The sequence below is a fragment of the Engraulis encrasicolus genome, chromosome 5 (assembly GCF_034702125.1).
Source record: "Engraulis encrasicolus isolate BLACKSEA-1 chromosome 5, IST_EnEncr_1.0, whole genome shotgun sequence".
NCBI lineage: Eukaryota > Metazoa > Chordata > Actinopteri > Clupeiformes > Engraulidae > Engraulis > Engraulis encrasicolus.
Genome location: NC_085861.1, coordinates 52,586,212 through 52,601,637, shown reverse-complemented (window position 1 = coordinate 52,601,637; position 15,426 = coordinate 52,586,212). Strand labels below are relative to the sequence as shown.

Below are 15,426 nucleotides of genomic sequence, written 5' to 3'. Positions count from 1 at the left end.
TGGGATTCCATTCCATAGATCCAACCATCCTTTGAGATTACAGTGCATTGAGAAACAGGTGGTGTACCATTTGGCTTTGCAGGATTTTAATTAATACATCTTTTTGTATTAGGTGATTAGGACTTGATTCTTTGTACTTACTGTTTGTGGCTTGTCTTACTAGTTTATGGTATTTGTCAATTTGCCATAATAATATTCTAAGTACTTTGGGAATGCCAACCAGCCGTGATGGGCTAGAACATTATGGTGTCAGGTAAAACCTTATTGAAGAGAAATACCCTTGAAGTTTGGTGTGTGGGCGTGGCTGAACCCACTTAGTGCAGTCGTCACTGGTGAGGCAACGTGATTCGGGCCAATGGGATTGTAGATCTATTTTCACTCAACCACTGCCCGAGCAAGATTCGCAAATAGGCGGGCAAATGTGTCAACTCTAGGTTGAGTCGGTCAACCCACCGGTGTCCCTTGTAGCCTTATCTGGACTACATTGCACAACGTGAGTACCACACGAGTCCCATTGTGTAGTTATATGAATGATACTGACAAAGTATTTCCCTTCAGGACGTGCTCACGATCGGGTGACTTATGTCTGTACATGGCTAGTAGTGAAGATGTATTGCCACTTTTGAGCCCGAGATCTCTCAACATACCTGTGCTGTGGCTAGCTCATGAATTAGCTAACGTTTGCTAGTTAGCAGACTAGCAACCTTCAACACACAAAACTAGCCTTAGTAGCTAGTTAACGTTAGCTGCATTAGTGGACCATTACCGGGGCAGTTTGTTTAGATGTATTTATGTGAATAACAAACAATTGACACAGAACGAAACGTGCACCCGCCCCTAACCCTCCTTGCTATGCTTTCGCCAACATGAGGTTTCAGAAAGTCTTCAGCTAGCAGTCCAAGCTGTGTGTGAGTGACAGACGGAGAACTAGAGCTACATCAGACAGACCAAGATAAGCATGTTAACCTGATACTACAAAGTAGCCGTCCTACTACCCACACACTTGACAGTTGCATAAACCTGGTTGTACTACCAGCGTAGCCAGGACAGGTGATCACAGGGCATTGGGCAATGTGTCATTTGTGTGTGTGGGGGGCACTATCTTGTTGCTCAGGATCCTCAATAAGTCACCCAGTAGCAAGATGAGAGTTAATGATAGACGTGCTTCCAATGAATCACTTTTATCTATTAAAAACCCTGTCAAGATTAAGTTTCCCTCTTGAAACGTTGAGTACTGTTCAGTCCGCGTCTCATCACCTGGTGGTGTTGTGGTCTTGTTGTGTCTTCAGGATGGGCAATGTGTTGGCTGCCAGCTCCCCAAACCCACCGCCTGCTGCGGGCGGTGGTGCTGGTGCTTCGGGGGGCGCAGGGTTAGTAAACGTACCTCCTGGATTCGCCATGCCTCCTGTCTCACCAGTTCCCCCCAACACAGGCACTACCGCCCAGGCAGGAGGGGAGGCAGAGGGTGCCCTCCCCAATCCAGGTACTTTCGAAGAGTGCCACAGAAAATGCAAAGGTGAGGCTTGGAACTCGGGTACCATATATCTGATCCACTGCATAGACTGTATACATGCTGTAGGTCCATTCTGTTTACTTTGGAGTAGCTGTCAGAGTCGGTAACTGCATGGCATTCCTTGACTTTGGAATTAATCTCGTTACAGAGGTCTTCCCTCTTCAGATGGAAGGTGTGCGGTTGGTCGTAAACAAAGGCCTCAGCAACCACTTCCAGGTAATGTTAAAATCACAGGCAGTGCATTTGTTTTGCTATTAGTTCGTCCACTTTTATGTTTATTGTTTTATCAGGGTCAGCACTGCTGTTATGGCCCTGTCAAGATCTAGCTCAATATGCATATCAGTGAAACATTGGTGTGTTTCATTATTGTTTAATGCTTTTAACAGGTCAGTCACACAATTACCCTCAGCACAGTGGGTGATTCAGGATATCGCTTCGGTTCCACCTATGTAGGTAGCAAGCAGACTGGACCTGCTGAGGTAAGGCATCTCTATTTACTAGAAACGTTTGTGGTTGTGAGGTACCATGAGATGACACAAGGTAAAATCTGCTGTGTAGAGAAGAGTAGATTTGTTTTAAATTAAAATGGGAACATTGTGTGCACTTGGATTTCTGGGGAAACGTGTTGAATGTCACTGAATTACATTAGATATGATTGCTGCTGGCATGCATGCAGAGAGAGTCGGTGCTGCTACTGTATATGGGTGGGATACGTGACGCCTTGTATTTTCGTAACATTGGTTTAAAACCTACAAAACTGTTATTTTTCCTCTTAAAAACAAATGTCAAGAAAGAAGATGTGGTACATTATGTTTCATATTAGTCTTAGATGAGAAAAAAAAAATGTTAAGATTTATGTAAAGGTCTATATGCCAAATATCCTGCGGTGTGACTGTTAACATTAATGAAACCTGGAATATAATATATATATAAATTAACCAACAACATTTTGAATAATATATGAAGCATTTGGCATTATTGCATAAATATTAACTTCATATTAAGATATGTGAATGTGAAAAAAACTCAAGACAGTAATATTAACTACAAGTTCAATTTCGTAACACAAATTGCGTCCTGTGGAGTGACGTGTATGTCAATGTTTGTGACTGGGCAGCTGCAAGGCCAACTACAAGGGTCTTAAAGACTGGTTCCTAACCAGTCAGTACCTCAGTTATTGGAGAGTGCTGTGGAAGTTTAGGGTGACTATTAACCTCTTAATATGTCTTCATATTGCAATGTTTCTGTCACGCAATGCTTAGGTTCATTTTATGGTGTCCTGTGGTGTGGTTGCTCTTATAGAAGGAAAAAAAAGTATTTTTTTATAAATGAAAACACATATTAAGATTAAACACAATATCATTATCAAGTTAGCATGCGCTCAGATGTCAGTGTGCAAAAGGATTAAAATGGCCATAATGCAGTGAATTTCCTGTGGTGTGACTTCATTTTCCTGCGGTGTGACATGCCTATGCAATGTGTTGATGCAGGACACATTTTCCCAAAAATAAGGCGAAATTCCACGGACCACTAAGTGGTTTATTTTTTTTTTCTATTTTTTTTCCATCATTTTTTTTTGAGGAATTGGAAACACTTTTTTTTTTTTTTTGCGTTAGGCCCTTAAACGTCAGCCATATGTAGAGACTGATGGAAGAATAGACTTGAAGTGTGTGTGTGTGTGTGTGTGTGTGTGTGTGTGTGTGTGTGTGTGTGTGTGTGTGTGTGTGTGTGTGTGTGTGTGTGTGTGTGTGTAATATGCTGTTCAGTTTGATATGCTGTTTAGTTAAAGAAATGATGAGGGAAGGCATGAGTCCTTTTTCAATACTGGTGCCTATCTGTGTGTGCATCAGTCTTTTCCAGTGATGGTGGGAGACATGGACAACACTGGAAGCCTCAACGCTCAAGTTATCCATCAGCTGACTGATCGTATACGCTCCAAGATAGCCTTGCAGGTAAATGTCGTTTCTCACAAGTAGACGATTTCTGCTTTTCATACACTTTGAGGTTAAACTTTGCCGACAGGTCAGGCCTGTTCTCTGAAAGCTGGTGAATGCATAAGAACATCATTTGCAAACAATATATAGGGCACTACACGTTCAAAAACATGTCCCCCCACTCTCATTCCACACATACCTGAGCAGTGCAAGGTGCTGAGTCCATACAGAAGGACTGCACTCCCCTGGCGACAACCTGTTTTCAGGTCTGCAGTCTGGAATGTACTCTGCTCAAAATCTCCAAACTTGGGGACAGTGCTATGTTAATTTCATGTTACTTATCAGTTTTTACCTACAATATAGAGCAGTGTTGCATTTTTGTTGCAAAGGCATTCTAACAAGAAAAATGCAAGTTTAGTGAGATTTCTGTCTGAGCTTTCAGAGTAAGAAGTCTGCACACTTAGAATCCTTTTTGTTGTATTTTATTATTTCATGGCAGGATAACGTTTCAACCTCAACAGTCTTCTTCAGATTCTCGTCCTGCACCTTTTCCTGGGATGTGCACAATCCTCTCCTTCAACACAACATTTCTGTCTGAGCTCCCTATTCATGGCACAGATTTATTCAGCTTTTGTCTTGTCTCTATAGTATCTGTAGGGCAGGGGTCCCCAACCTTTCTGGGTCTGAGGGCTACCAAGGGCTACCCGAGGGCTACTGAGGGCTTCCCGAGGGCTACTTTTGTACGAAATCCTCTACTGATGTCTTGGCATCATTCTCAAATCACATTATTATTGAATGTTAATTTGCTTATAGGTTATAAAGAATAAATAATCTCATATTTAAATCAAGAAAAGCATTAACTGTGACTAAAATCTGGTAGTCGTCACTGTATATTAACATCTTTGGAGGCACCTGAGACGCTCCTGGAGGGCTACCTGATGCCCACGGGCACAACGTTGGTGACACGTGCTGTAGGGCATGATGAGGCTTATTTCCTTGCATTTTGTTGGGGTTGTCTTGTCTGGAATGTCTGTAGCACATGGCCCTTATTTCCTTGCATCTTGTCGCCCACCCCTCAGACACAGCAGCAGAAGTTTGTGAACTGGCAGTGTGACGCAGAATACCGTGGCGATGACTTCACAGCTGCTGTCACACTTGGGAACCCAGACGTCCTCGTCGGCTCTGGTACTGGCCCTTTCAAAATGAAATGTTCTTAAATGTTTTACCAAAAGTTGTCAGAACTGTCACAATGTCATAATCTCAATCTTGAGATATGGCACCTAAGAAATGTTTTATTTGTCATGTTAAACGACATTAGCAACTGATGTACTGTATGTGAATAGTCAATTCTATTTCATTCTTAACTACTGGGGCAGAGAAAAAAGATTGGTCAATCCACTGATCCAATTAAACATTATATGTATTGTTCTTATAGTTCTATATCTGACTCTTTCCAGGTATCGTAGTTGCCCACTACCTCCAGTCGTTGAGCCCTGCCCTGGTCCTGGGTGGAGAGCTGGTCTACCACCGAAGACCTGGAGAGGAGGGCACGGTCACGTCACTCGTGGGCCGCTACACAGGTAAGAACAAAGTCACTACAGTCACCGTAGGTCCCATCAGGGGCAAGGGGAGCAACATACTGTAGCTGTTGAGACAAGGGGTTTTGAAATGCAAGCCTTCCAACAAAAACCCTTGCTTTCACACACTACTGAACTGAAATAGTAACCCAGTTTGCAGGGAAAGTCTTGTATAAGTTTTGGTTTCAATTTTGGTAGAGCACAGGCTTTGCTCTTTTTTGGATTCGGTCCATTATCAAAAAAGTAGGTGAACGAAGTCTGAGGAGGTTTTATTATTTTCGTTTCTTTGCCCCAGTTTCAACAATACTGTTGTCGTTTGATGTATTTTCCTCCTTTTTATACCCAGAAGAGCACAAGGCATTTACCTGTAGCTTACTTGTCTACTCATTGTGTCACCTAAGGTAACCTGGTGTATTGTGGCTAATTTAAGCAATAAGCCACGAGAGGCAGTGGGTTACGCTTGATTGATAACGGCCAAGGGGAGTCGGGCCGTGAACGTCCCCTTGCCCGTAATCAAATTGATTCAATAGAGCGTAACCCACGGACTCAAGTGGCTTATTGCTTATCTAACACTGTTACACTTAATCGCTGACCAAATGTCTTTAAAAACACTTTAATGACAATTAATTTAATCCGCGACGAGTTGACAAGTTGAGGAAGTGATTGTGGTTACCCCGGCAATGTTACTCGGCGTGCATGCATGCGTCACGCTGCCAGAAAACACACTTCGCTACAAAAACTCAGCAAGGGGGGATGAACACTGTAGGAATGAAATGTCTTAGCAATCATACTGATACCCCAACCACAGATGGTGCAAAGATGTGCTCTTCTTGCAGACTCCCTACCCCAACTGCAACATATTCTCATTACGGACGTAGATGCGCTGCTGGGTCTAACTTGGACGTGCATAGAATATTCATGTGAAAGGTGTAGGTTTACGCTCGATTGACCACAGCTATCAGCCAATCAGAATTGAGAACCGAACCGCACAGTGTTAGATGGATTGGCGTTGTAGCATTGAGTAATGCTAATGGAGGAGTGAATAATCAGTTCTGTCCACCATCCTGCTGGCAATGTTGATGACCAGTTGGTTATATTTACAGTAGGTAATGTTCCCATTGACATATTCCTCTTTGCTCTGTTTTTGACACAGGGAGTAATTATGTAGCTACGTTGACACTAGGAGGAGCTGGCGCGCATGCATCATACTATCACAGAGCCAACGACCAGGTACTGTACAGTCACATAGCCCCTCGTGTTGTCATGACCGCTTATTTTTTATACGAGATCTGTCTCTGACTAGGTAGTCAGTGAAAATTTCCAAGATACGCATGTAATCAGTAGTAACACGGATTTGGTCATGTTTCCTGTTTTTCAAGAGAAAAAAAAGGTCTTGTCACTTGCAAGCCGTATCATAGTGTATGTGGGTCCATGGTAGCCTGATTATCATCGACTTTCAAATCTCTTCGAGACTTGGTCTGACCAAGAGCATATCAATTAACATTTCCCAAACAGCATTTCCCAAATGGCCTCCCTTGGTTTGCTTATGGTTGTTTGCTTCCCAACAAAGTGGGAGGAGTTCCCGTATTTGCGGGAACTCAGAAAGTACTTGCCTTGACTCTTGACCTGACTGGTAGCAACGCTGAAGCTGTTGCGTCACTAGTAGGGTACGGCCTGGCTAGGTCCATGACATTTTAGTAGTAGCAGACATAAAGGTGGTGCAACCACAACGAATGTCACTTGTATGGCTTAAATTATATTTGTTTGTTTTTAGTGGATTATTTTAGAAGCATATTTATTATGTGCGTTTAATCACCAAATACTAATTCCTTTATGGGCCTTTGTTCTGGTTGTACCACCTGACGTCTGCTATTGGGAAAACATTTATGACCCATATCAGTTCTGATGCGCAAAGCATTCTGATTGTGATTACTCTGTCGCTCTGTGTCATTATTATTAACAGTTACAAGTTGGTGTGGAATTTGAAGCCAGCACGCGGATGCAGGACACAAGTGTGTCCTTCGGTTACCAGCTGGATGTTCCCAAAGCTAACTTGCTGTTCAAAGGTGTGTATTTTGGCTTAACTTATTTGACACATTTTGTCACACCAGACATTAATCATGACATGAAGCCAATGAAAAATGGGTAGGTGGCAGTAGCGTGGCGCGGAGGAAGCCAAGGAGAAAAAATATATAATATAATATAATATGGTAACACTTTATAATAATGTTCCTTAGTAAAGACATAGTAAATAATTAAGAAATGATGAACAAAACATTAACACGTGTTTTTATTGTTAACAAAGGTTTATTCATGCTTTATAAAATATCTACAAATGATATATGCAAGATTTTACACACCTTATAACAGATTTATTTACAAGCAACTTGTAAATGTTTGATAAATATAAAATATTAACATAGCATTTCCTAGTCATTTACAAGCATTTGTTTACATTTCCTAGTCATTTACAAACGTTTGTTAATGTTTTGTTCATCAATAGTTCATTATTTATTAAGTCTTTATAATGCTTTTTTGCATCCATTATTCTAAAGTGTTACCAATAATATAAAATAGAATAAAATATAATAATATTACATTATTATTAACCAGTAGCGGCGGCTGGCTGGGACAAAAAGCAGGGCAGAAAGTTTGGCGATCGAGTCCATGAGAATAAAATCAATAAGGTATCATTTATGAGTTGCGTTGAATGTTTGCGAGCCAGGAGGGCGTTTACCAGTGGTCTAGAACTGTCCCTAATGTTATGTACGGGTCACCTGGGGCTGACTGGGACAACAAGCTGGGCAGTAGTGCTGGGCGGTTCTGGAAAAAATGTGTTTACGGTTTACTTGATGAAAATTGATATCACTGTTCTCTGCACGTTTTTTTTTACATGCTGCGATTTTCCCCCACATCTCTATGTTTCTGAAGAAAAAAATGAAATTTAATTTAAAAATGAGATAAAATCCTGAATTTAAATTAATCTCCATTTAAATTTTAATCACTTTTTTGGAATATAAACTAAAAAGTAAACCTTCTCTCATCAAAAAGTGAACCTTGTGTAGGTGAAACCATTATCACGGTTTTTTAACGGTATACCGCCCAGCCCTACTGGGCAGAAAGTTAAGCAAGCGAGTCCATGAGAATAAAATCAATAAGGTAGGGCGGGGCCTATCATTTATGAGATGCGTTGCATGTTTGCGAGCCAGAAAGGCGTGTACCAGAACTGCTGCGAAACACGGGATGGAGAGATCTAGTCTGTTTTTTTTTCGACAGCACACCACGCGCACAGTTACAGCTCTTGATCATGCGTGGGACTACTTTTGTTAAGAAATAAATAACATAAGAAAAATACTATGTCTGTTCAGAGTTGGAGTAGTGACGAGCAACACCGCAAGAATTTGCACTTTACGCACAACACCAGATGCTCCACAACAAGCCCCCTAAACAGAATTCAGTCTCATCCTTAAGTGCCAGTTCAAATGCCCCACAGAACAGAATACAATAACACAGACAGACACCGGACACCATGCACTGACTGACCACTAGGGTGGCCATCGGTCCGTTTTTACGACCTGTTCACGACGTCCGTGTGTCCCTCTCTTTGTCTTTCCTTTCCTCCTAGCCTTTTGCAAAGAAACGTCTGCACGGGCGCTGTCTGTATTTTGAGCTCGTGTTGTTGGTTATCCAGCGTCTGCATGAAAAAAAAAAGGTTGACAGAAGCGGTTTGCCTCCCTTATAACACAGCTGATAAACACACTTCTGACCAACTTTGAGTAAAGTCAATCAAATTAATTGTTGGCTATTAGGCCTACGAATGCATGACTACCCAAAATACATTTAAAAAAATATATGAAATAGCCTACACAGACAACAACGGAAGGGTTTGTCTATCGTAACCTGCCGTCTCTGATACAATATTAAGTTAGTGGTAGGTACTACTGATGACTCCTTTATCGGAGTGAGGTAATGAAATGCGAAAATCCTTCCCCCAAAAAATATTGTTTTACAAGTAAAACTGTTGTTGGCAGCTGAGTTAGTCTGAGGTAAGATGGCAGCGCTGTGCCCTGATTTCTGCCTACAGTTTAGAATGCCAACTTCACTGTTTTCTCCACGGAGGCGGGGATTCAGCAAGTCGAAGCAATGGGTGCGGCGCAAGGACGCTAGGTTAGAAAGTTAAGGGGTGGGGTTGTCCGGCCGAAGTCCGGACAGCTGGTCACCCTACTGACCACTTGAAAGTTATTCTACTGATGACTAGGTTCAACCGGCTGCTCTGAGACGTGCACGTCTTGTATCGAATGTCAATGTTGTGTGTGCGCGCTCTCTATGGTTGCCAGATGTATGGTGATTTCCAGCACAAACATGCTAAAACAAAACCCATGCACATGGTTGAAACAGAGCACCACAGAGCACAGAGAAGTGGCATGATGCGTATATTTAAGACCTGGTGGCACTTTATGCCATCTAATCACCATAGCTTATTGCCATAATAGCAAGAGCTAACAAGCAGCGAGCAACAAAGCTAAAAACAAAGCTAGCTGCACAAAACATTAGGTGGCCTGTTTATAATCTACCTTTCTGAAACAATAAACCAAGTTTGTCTACCGTTCAGTGTTCACGCTAGAATTCTTACTGGCCGGACAAGTGGCCGGCTGTACTGCAGAATACCAGACATCTAACGGACCTTTCCACATATAGCCAAACACACACTCCCTAATTGGTCAAAGTGTAGTAAATTGGTCTTTTCTGCCAGCAAAACTTAAATTTCACTTACATTTGGCCAGTTATCTGGTGTTAATTTAGAGCCCTGCTTGTGCGTACGGGCCGGGGAGTAAACGCGCTTTCTTTCACACACTCGAGAGCTCGAACTGAAAGAGAGAAAAAAACAGCCAGCCAACGTGCTGTGCGCAGATCCCTAAATTATCAACTCAAACAGTGTGTTTTATCAGCAAACCCGAAGAGCATTTCCCTACTCAAATTGGGTAACGAGGTGATGCCTGTAATAGTAGGCCTACAGTAATGGTATCGACGCTACTGAAATTTGAACTATATTGCGTTGTGTTCCTGCGCTCTCGAAAGTAATGGAATTGACACGTTCTGTACGATGCTCTATGGGCTACACGTTTTGGTCGGTGATGAAAACAGTTATAAAGCCCTGCATGCACTTTCACTGGGACTTCTCGTGAGTCCATCGTTCTCTGGAATGTTTAACTTCACCCTCTGTAGCCTACTTGGAGATCCACCACCATTTTTCAGCAGAGGTAAAAGTGAAAGTGATTCGATGCGGCGATGCTGCGCATGCCATTGAGTCCCCGTTAGGCTTGACTTCGCAACTGGGCATGAAACGGTTTTGCAAATGCAATGCCCTTTGTTGTGTTCACTGATATATTGGTAAAAATAGCCTACAAAAAACAGAATCGTTCCTCGACAGCACAGCAGCCAGTGTGAGTCAAGGGATTATAAGCATAACGTGATTGGGGACAACGACGGTGGGGACGAGAGCGCAAGCAATATTGCGTTTATGACAAGTTCAGTTACATAGGCTATTCACAAATATTTTCAGCTTTGTTCAGTTTCATATTAGGCCTACTGGTGTTTTGTAACTTTAAGAAGGCCTATTTAAAATGGGCTAATATTATTTACTGACTAATTGCTGTCATTTTTGTCGGACATTTTGTCCGGGAACATTTTATTTTGCCGGTCATTCATGCATGCAAACGGCCAATGTCCGGCCACAGCCGGCTAACGTGAACCCTGCTACCGTTGTAGAAGTTATCCTGAACGTATATTTGTACATGTGAAGATCCTGTCGTTATGTTAAATCCATTTTATGCATTGCCTGCCTTGACATTGGGAGCCATCGGCTGTGTGCGCGCGTTTTGACTGTCACTATTTTGCCTGTAGCCTGTTCAATGTAGTTTCTACTGGCAGGTAAAGTGGCTGCCAATCTTGAAGTATCATCCCTCCTTGGCAAATCATAGATGGGGGAGATGATTTATCTCGTGACCAATTTTGAGCAATCTGATTGGTCAAGCATTCAGTTTTTTTCAAATACTCCAGACTTTTTGGGCTGCCAAGTCGAGTTGGCAGCCATGGCACTAACCATTTAGCAACGAGAGACGTGTAGTACTTGGTTTCACCAGATGGTTACCCAATGGGAGGGGGTGGGGCGCTACTTCCCCAGCTGGAACATACTCACGGAGAAAATGAGAGTGGAAGGGAATATTAAAGTAGGAGACTCGATAGATAGAATGTTTTAATGATTAACGGATATTAAAGCTGTTGTTGTTGGGGGAATTAGGGGATGCCTGGCATGCCTTGGCATCTGCAACGACACGCCAGTGGTAGGTGGTTGATTTCTCCATTAAAGGGTACCATTTTGAAGAAGATGGGCAGGAGAGCAAAGAACTTCTTCTTTCCTGCATCCGTATCCATTGCTGAAATGCCCTTGAGCAAGTCACCTAACCCACATTGCTCCATGCTGACTGTCCCAGGCTATAAAATAATTATGGCTGTCAAACGAAGTAATCTAGGAAATTCCATAGATAATCTCAATCGCGACTTTTATTCTATGTGTGTTTTTTTATTACTTTTCTTGACAGTTTAATCCATACATGTTCTAATGTAGATTGAGGGTCTTAGCTTTTAAATGCAATACAATTTATTTAATATTTTCTTCTGAGGGGTTCTTCTGAAGCTTCAATTTGATATATACAAATCATTATCTAATCCCTCGAATTATGCTTGGAAGCTAATCGTGATTAAAAAAATAATCGCAATAAAAAATGAATGCATTGAAAGCCCTAAAAATAATGATAGTATTCTAATTCGCTCTGGATAAGAGTGCAAGCTTAGGGTAATGCAGTAATGTACATTGTTCTCAACCCCTTCTCTGTCTCTATCTCCCATTAGGTTCCGTGGACAGCAACTGGATCGTGGGTGCCACGCTGGAGAAGAAGCTGCTCCCTCTGCCTCTGGCCCTGTCCCTGGGCGCCTTCCTCAACCACCGCAAGAACAAGTTCCAGTGCGGCTTCGGCGTCACCATTGGTTAAAGCTAACACGGGGCTACGTCTATCCCCCAAGCCCTTCCCCTACCCTCTGCCCTCACCTGCTCCCCAGACCTACCACTTACCACCATGACTTAGTCAGCAGGCCACCTCCTGTGTGGCCAAGCCCGTGCTGGAACTAAGAGGTGCAGGGACATGGATAATGTGTACACACACACACAGACGCATACACACATACATACACACACACTCATACACACGAACAGAATGCGGGAGAGAAACACATGAAGGTTGCAGACTCTGAAGTGAAGCCCCAATGATGACAAAGAAACAATTTCAGGGAGGGTTCAACAGTATTGTTAAAGGTACATTGACTCAACGCCCTCACAGTGAAGAACTCTATGAAGTGTATGTGTGTCTGTGTGTGGGAAACTCAAACTTACTGTTATGTGTTGAGGTCCGCCCTTATCCAAGACCGTTATCCTTTGCAATCGGACGCTGTATTTTGTCTCTGCAAATATCTAATTTTGACCAAAGTAAATGAAACTGATTGAGCTATTGCACTTCTGTCTGGGAAAATGAGAACATTCAAAACTAGTTTATTTGCAATTTTGTAAGGGAAAACGATGGGCAGATATGCATTAAATCTACACACCTTAGGTGTTTCATGGCACTCTGTGCTATTAGGATGTCGCATAGCCGTCATGAAGCGGAAGCCTCTGGACTGAAACAAAATGTCCGAAAACAGATGTATCCAGGTAAAAAATCAAGCTTGGCAGGCTGACTCTGCAATGATCAGGAAAGCTTGTTGGCTGGCTCAAGGGCCAGAACAGAATATGGTGGCAGTCTCTTAACCAGGCCCCAGCTTCATGTTCATGGTTTAGTGGTTAACCTAGGTGATCAATCTCAGACAGTAGTAAACCCTTGAAGTTGAGCAGCCTGATGGTTTTTATTGCCTTTAAGTTGTGAATCAGCAGGAAGAGGCAGTGTTCCATGTTCTGTTTAGAATTAGCGACTTACCAACCCCCTTATATTATATGTTGAGATGTGTTGAAATGTGTCTGATTTTCTGAGGGAGTTTTTCTGATGTTAATTTCTTCACAAATAAGTGGGGTTCTCCTTTTGCAAATGGCCTCACCTCAGAGTCAGTGAAGCCTGGAAGCAAATAAACCTGCTTTCTGAAGTACAAGCGCCCACCCACCCCTCTCGCTCAAGGTGTAGGTTCACCCACTACTTTAGGTCACCTTGGCCATTTAAAAAAAAAACATCAGACAATGCTCTTTAAACTGGGCCCTGGTGTGTGTGTGTTTGTCTTTTTGTTTTGTTTTCTAAGCCGTCCTTTTCATACTGCGATGATTCGCCCAGCCGTTTACACATACACAGAGACAGACAGGGTGGGGGACACAGCCCACAGCCAGGTTATGCAATGCATGATTACAGCAAGACTTAATGTCAGAATGGACCATTGATACCATGCTATTGTTAATCTTTTTTACTGCAGTTTAATGAGGAACATATGCATCGATGGATGGGAATATCTTTGAATCAGAGCTTTGTCGAAGCCTGTGATTGACATGTTAATTGGTGATGTTAATGTAACTTCCCTTTTTTATATATTATATTGAAAATGCTGGTCAAGGGAAATCGGACTGTTTCAATTAACCATTTGTGTGTGAGTGCGTGTATGTGTGGATAGGTTAAAGCACTTTGTTTTACTGTGATGACAATATTGTAAAGCAGAGGCAAATCTTTGTTCAGGAAAAGAAAACATCACAATAAACTTTTTTGTGCTTTTAAGTGGACGTTTAACTCTGAATCTGAATCTTGGAAATGGTCATATGACAAAAAAAGTAGGCTTAAGTTGCAGGCTTAAAGTGATACTATTCCATTTTTGGAAATAAGTTCATATTGCACCTCCCCTTGAGTTAAATTATTGAGTTTTACCTTTCTCCTGTACTTCCTGCCGTTCTCTGAGTACGGCAATGCAAATTTTACCTCCAAGCTAGCAGTTAACACTGAGTTCTATGAGACCAGCTAGCCGCCAGCATTATGCAGCATTATTCGCTCAAGTCCAACTACAAACTGTCACTCAAATCGTCCCTAGTTGCCCAAATCGCTTTTGTCTCTTCTCTCGCCATTGACTCAATACAAAGTCAATTACTTTCGTCGATGGATGCATTCAAGTCACGCTTGATGTGTTTGTCCCTTTACACCACGAATTTACTTTTACTTTTTGACACCTGCGCTGATGATTGATTGCTTGTAGAGGGATTTGAAAGACAACCTTTAAGACCACGCCACCCTGTCCATTATGGTCTTCTAAGACCCTACAGTACCTCTTTGTGATGTTGGTCTAGCCCAGCTAAGCTAGAGCAGCAGAGCAGCGTTCTGCACAGACTCAGGTGTGGGGTCACAAAGGGGAAGCCCATTGCCACTGTCTGGCCATGTAAAGCAAGCCCATGAGCCATGACTGACTCAGTAGCGAGGCGTGAATGACCATCCAGAATGTGGGGATTGATGGCAGAGGTAGAGTGGCATCCCAAGTTCTGCCACAATTGTTCCAACCAATTCACTGGACACCCACTTACCTGTAAGGTAGATGGGATCATTTGAGAAAGCAAGGGGCTTTAATGCCTTTATTTGGATATGACAGTCAGAGGACGACAGGGAATGAATGGGAGAGAGAGATGGGGAAGGATAGGGAAATTACCTCAGCACACACTGGAACCCGGTCGGATCTACTCTTCAGTGTGCTGATTGGTTGATTGATTTTTATTTATTTTATTCAACCTTCATTTAACTATGAGAAAAGCACCATTGAGATAAATAATCTCTTTTGCAAGCATTCCCTGGCCAAGAGGCAGCACAAATTAGTTTAAATGTTGAATTACAATAATTTGATATAGAATAAAAAAATATACAAAATCAAATTAAACAGGTTAATCATGTAAAACATTTGAAAATCATGTAATACGTAATCAGGGTGGCCGCGGGTCCTTAAAAAGTCTTAAAAAGTCTTAAATTTCATTTTCGCCACGTAAGGCCTTGAAAAGTCTTATTTTGTCTTAAATGTTCAACCCAAATGTCTTAAATTTGTGGAGCTTAATTTAGGGAGAAATAATTATGTCAGCCATGTGATGAACTTCGCGACGGAAATCGGGAGTTGTAGCCATGTAGTGTAATTTAGAACGCATTATTGAATTTTATGTAGTGTAAAGTTTCATTGTGTATAGTTTTGTGTTTTCAAACGGCTACATTAATGTAAATAACCAATTGGTTTTTCTGCTTCATTTGAACCTGTGTATGATCTTGCGAGTTGTTCCTAATTTCATTTGGAAAATGGTATTTAAAAGTCTTAAAATGTCTTAATTTTGACTTACTAAAACCTGTAAACG

General features: G+C 42.0%; 1 protein-coding gene across 1 annotated transcript; it reads left to right on the top strand.

Moving 5' to 3' along the window:
• Nucleotides 1-244: 244 nt before the first annotated feature.
• Nucleotides 245-13,833, top strand: tomm40 (translocase of outer mitochondrial membrane 40 homolog (yeast)). Its single transcript, XM_063199715.1, has 10 exons — nucleotides 245-493; nucleotides 1,290-1,516; nucleotides 1,662-1,729; nucleotides 1,900-1,992; nucleotides 3,364-3,465; nucleotides 4,527-4,632; nucleotides 4,905-5,027; nucleotides 6,178-6,254; nucleotides 6,988-7,090; nucleotides 11,937-13,833. The coding sequence occupies exons 2-10, from the start codon at nucleotides 1,291-1,293 to the stop codon at nucleotides 12,074-12,076; spliced, it is 1,038 nt and encodes a 345-aa protein (XP_063055785.1). The 5' UTR covers nucleotides 245-493; nucleotide 1,290; the 3' UTR covers nucleotides 12,077-13,833.
• The last annotated feature ends 1,593 nt before the right edge of the window (nucleotides 13,834-15,426 follow it).

Excerpts from the sequence above, each read along its gene's own strand:
- tomm40 (XM_063199715.1), top strand. The coding sequence starts at position 1,291 with ATGGGCAATGTGTTGGCTGCCAGCTCCCCAAACCCACCGCCTGCTGCG. Across the intron at positions 3,466-4,526 it reads GCTCCAAGATAGCCTTGCAG|ACACAGCAGCAGAAGTTTGT; the intron begins GTAAATGTCGTT and ends CCCACCCCTCAG. Across the intron at positions 4,633-4,904 it reads AGACGTCCTCGTCGGCTCTG|GTATCGTAGTTGCCCACTAC; the intron begins GTACTGGCCCTT and ends GACTCTTTCCAG.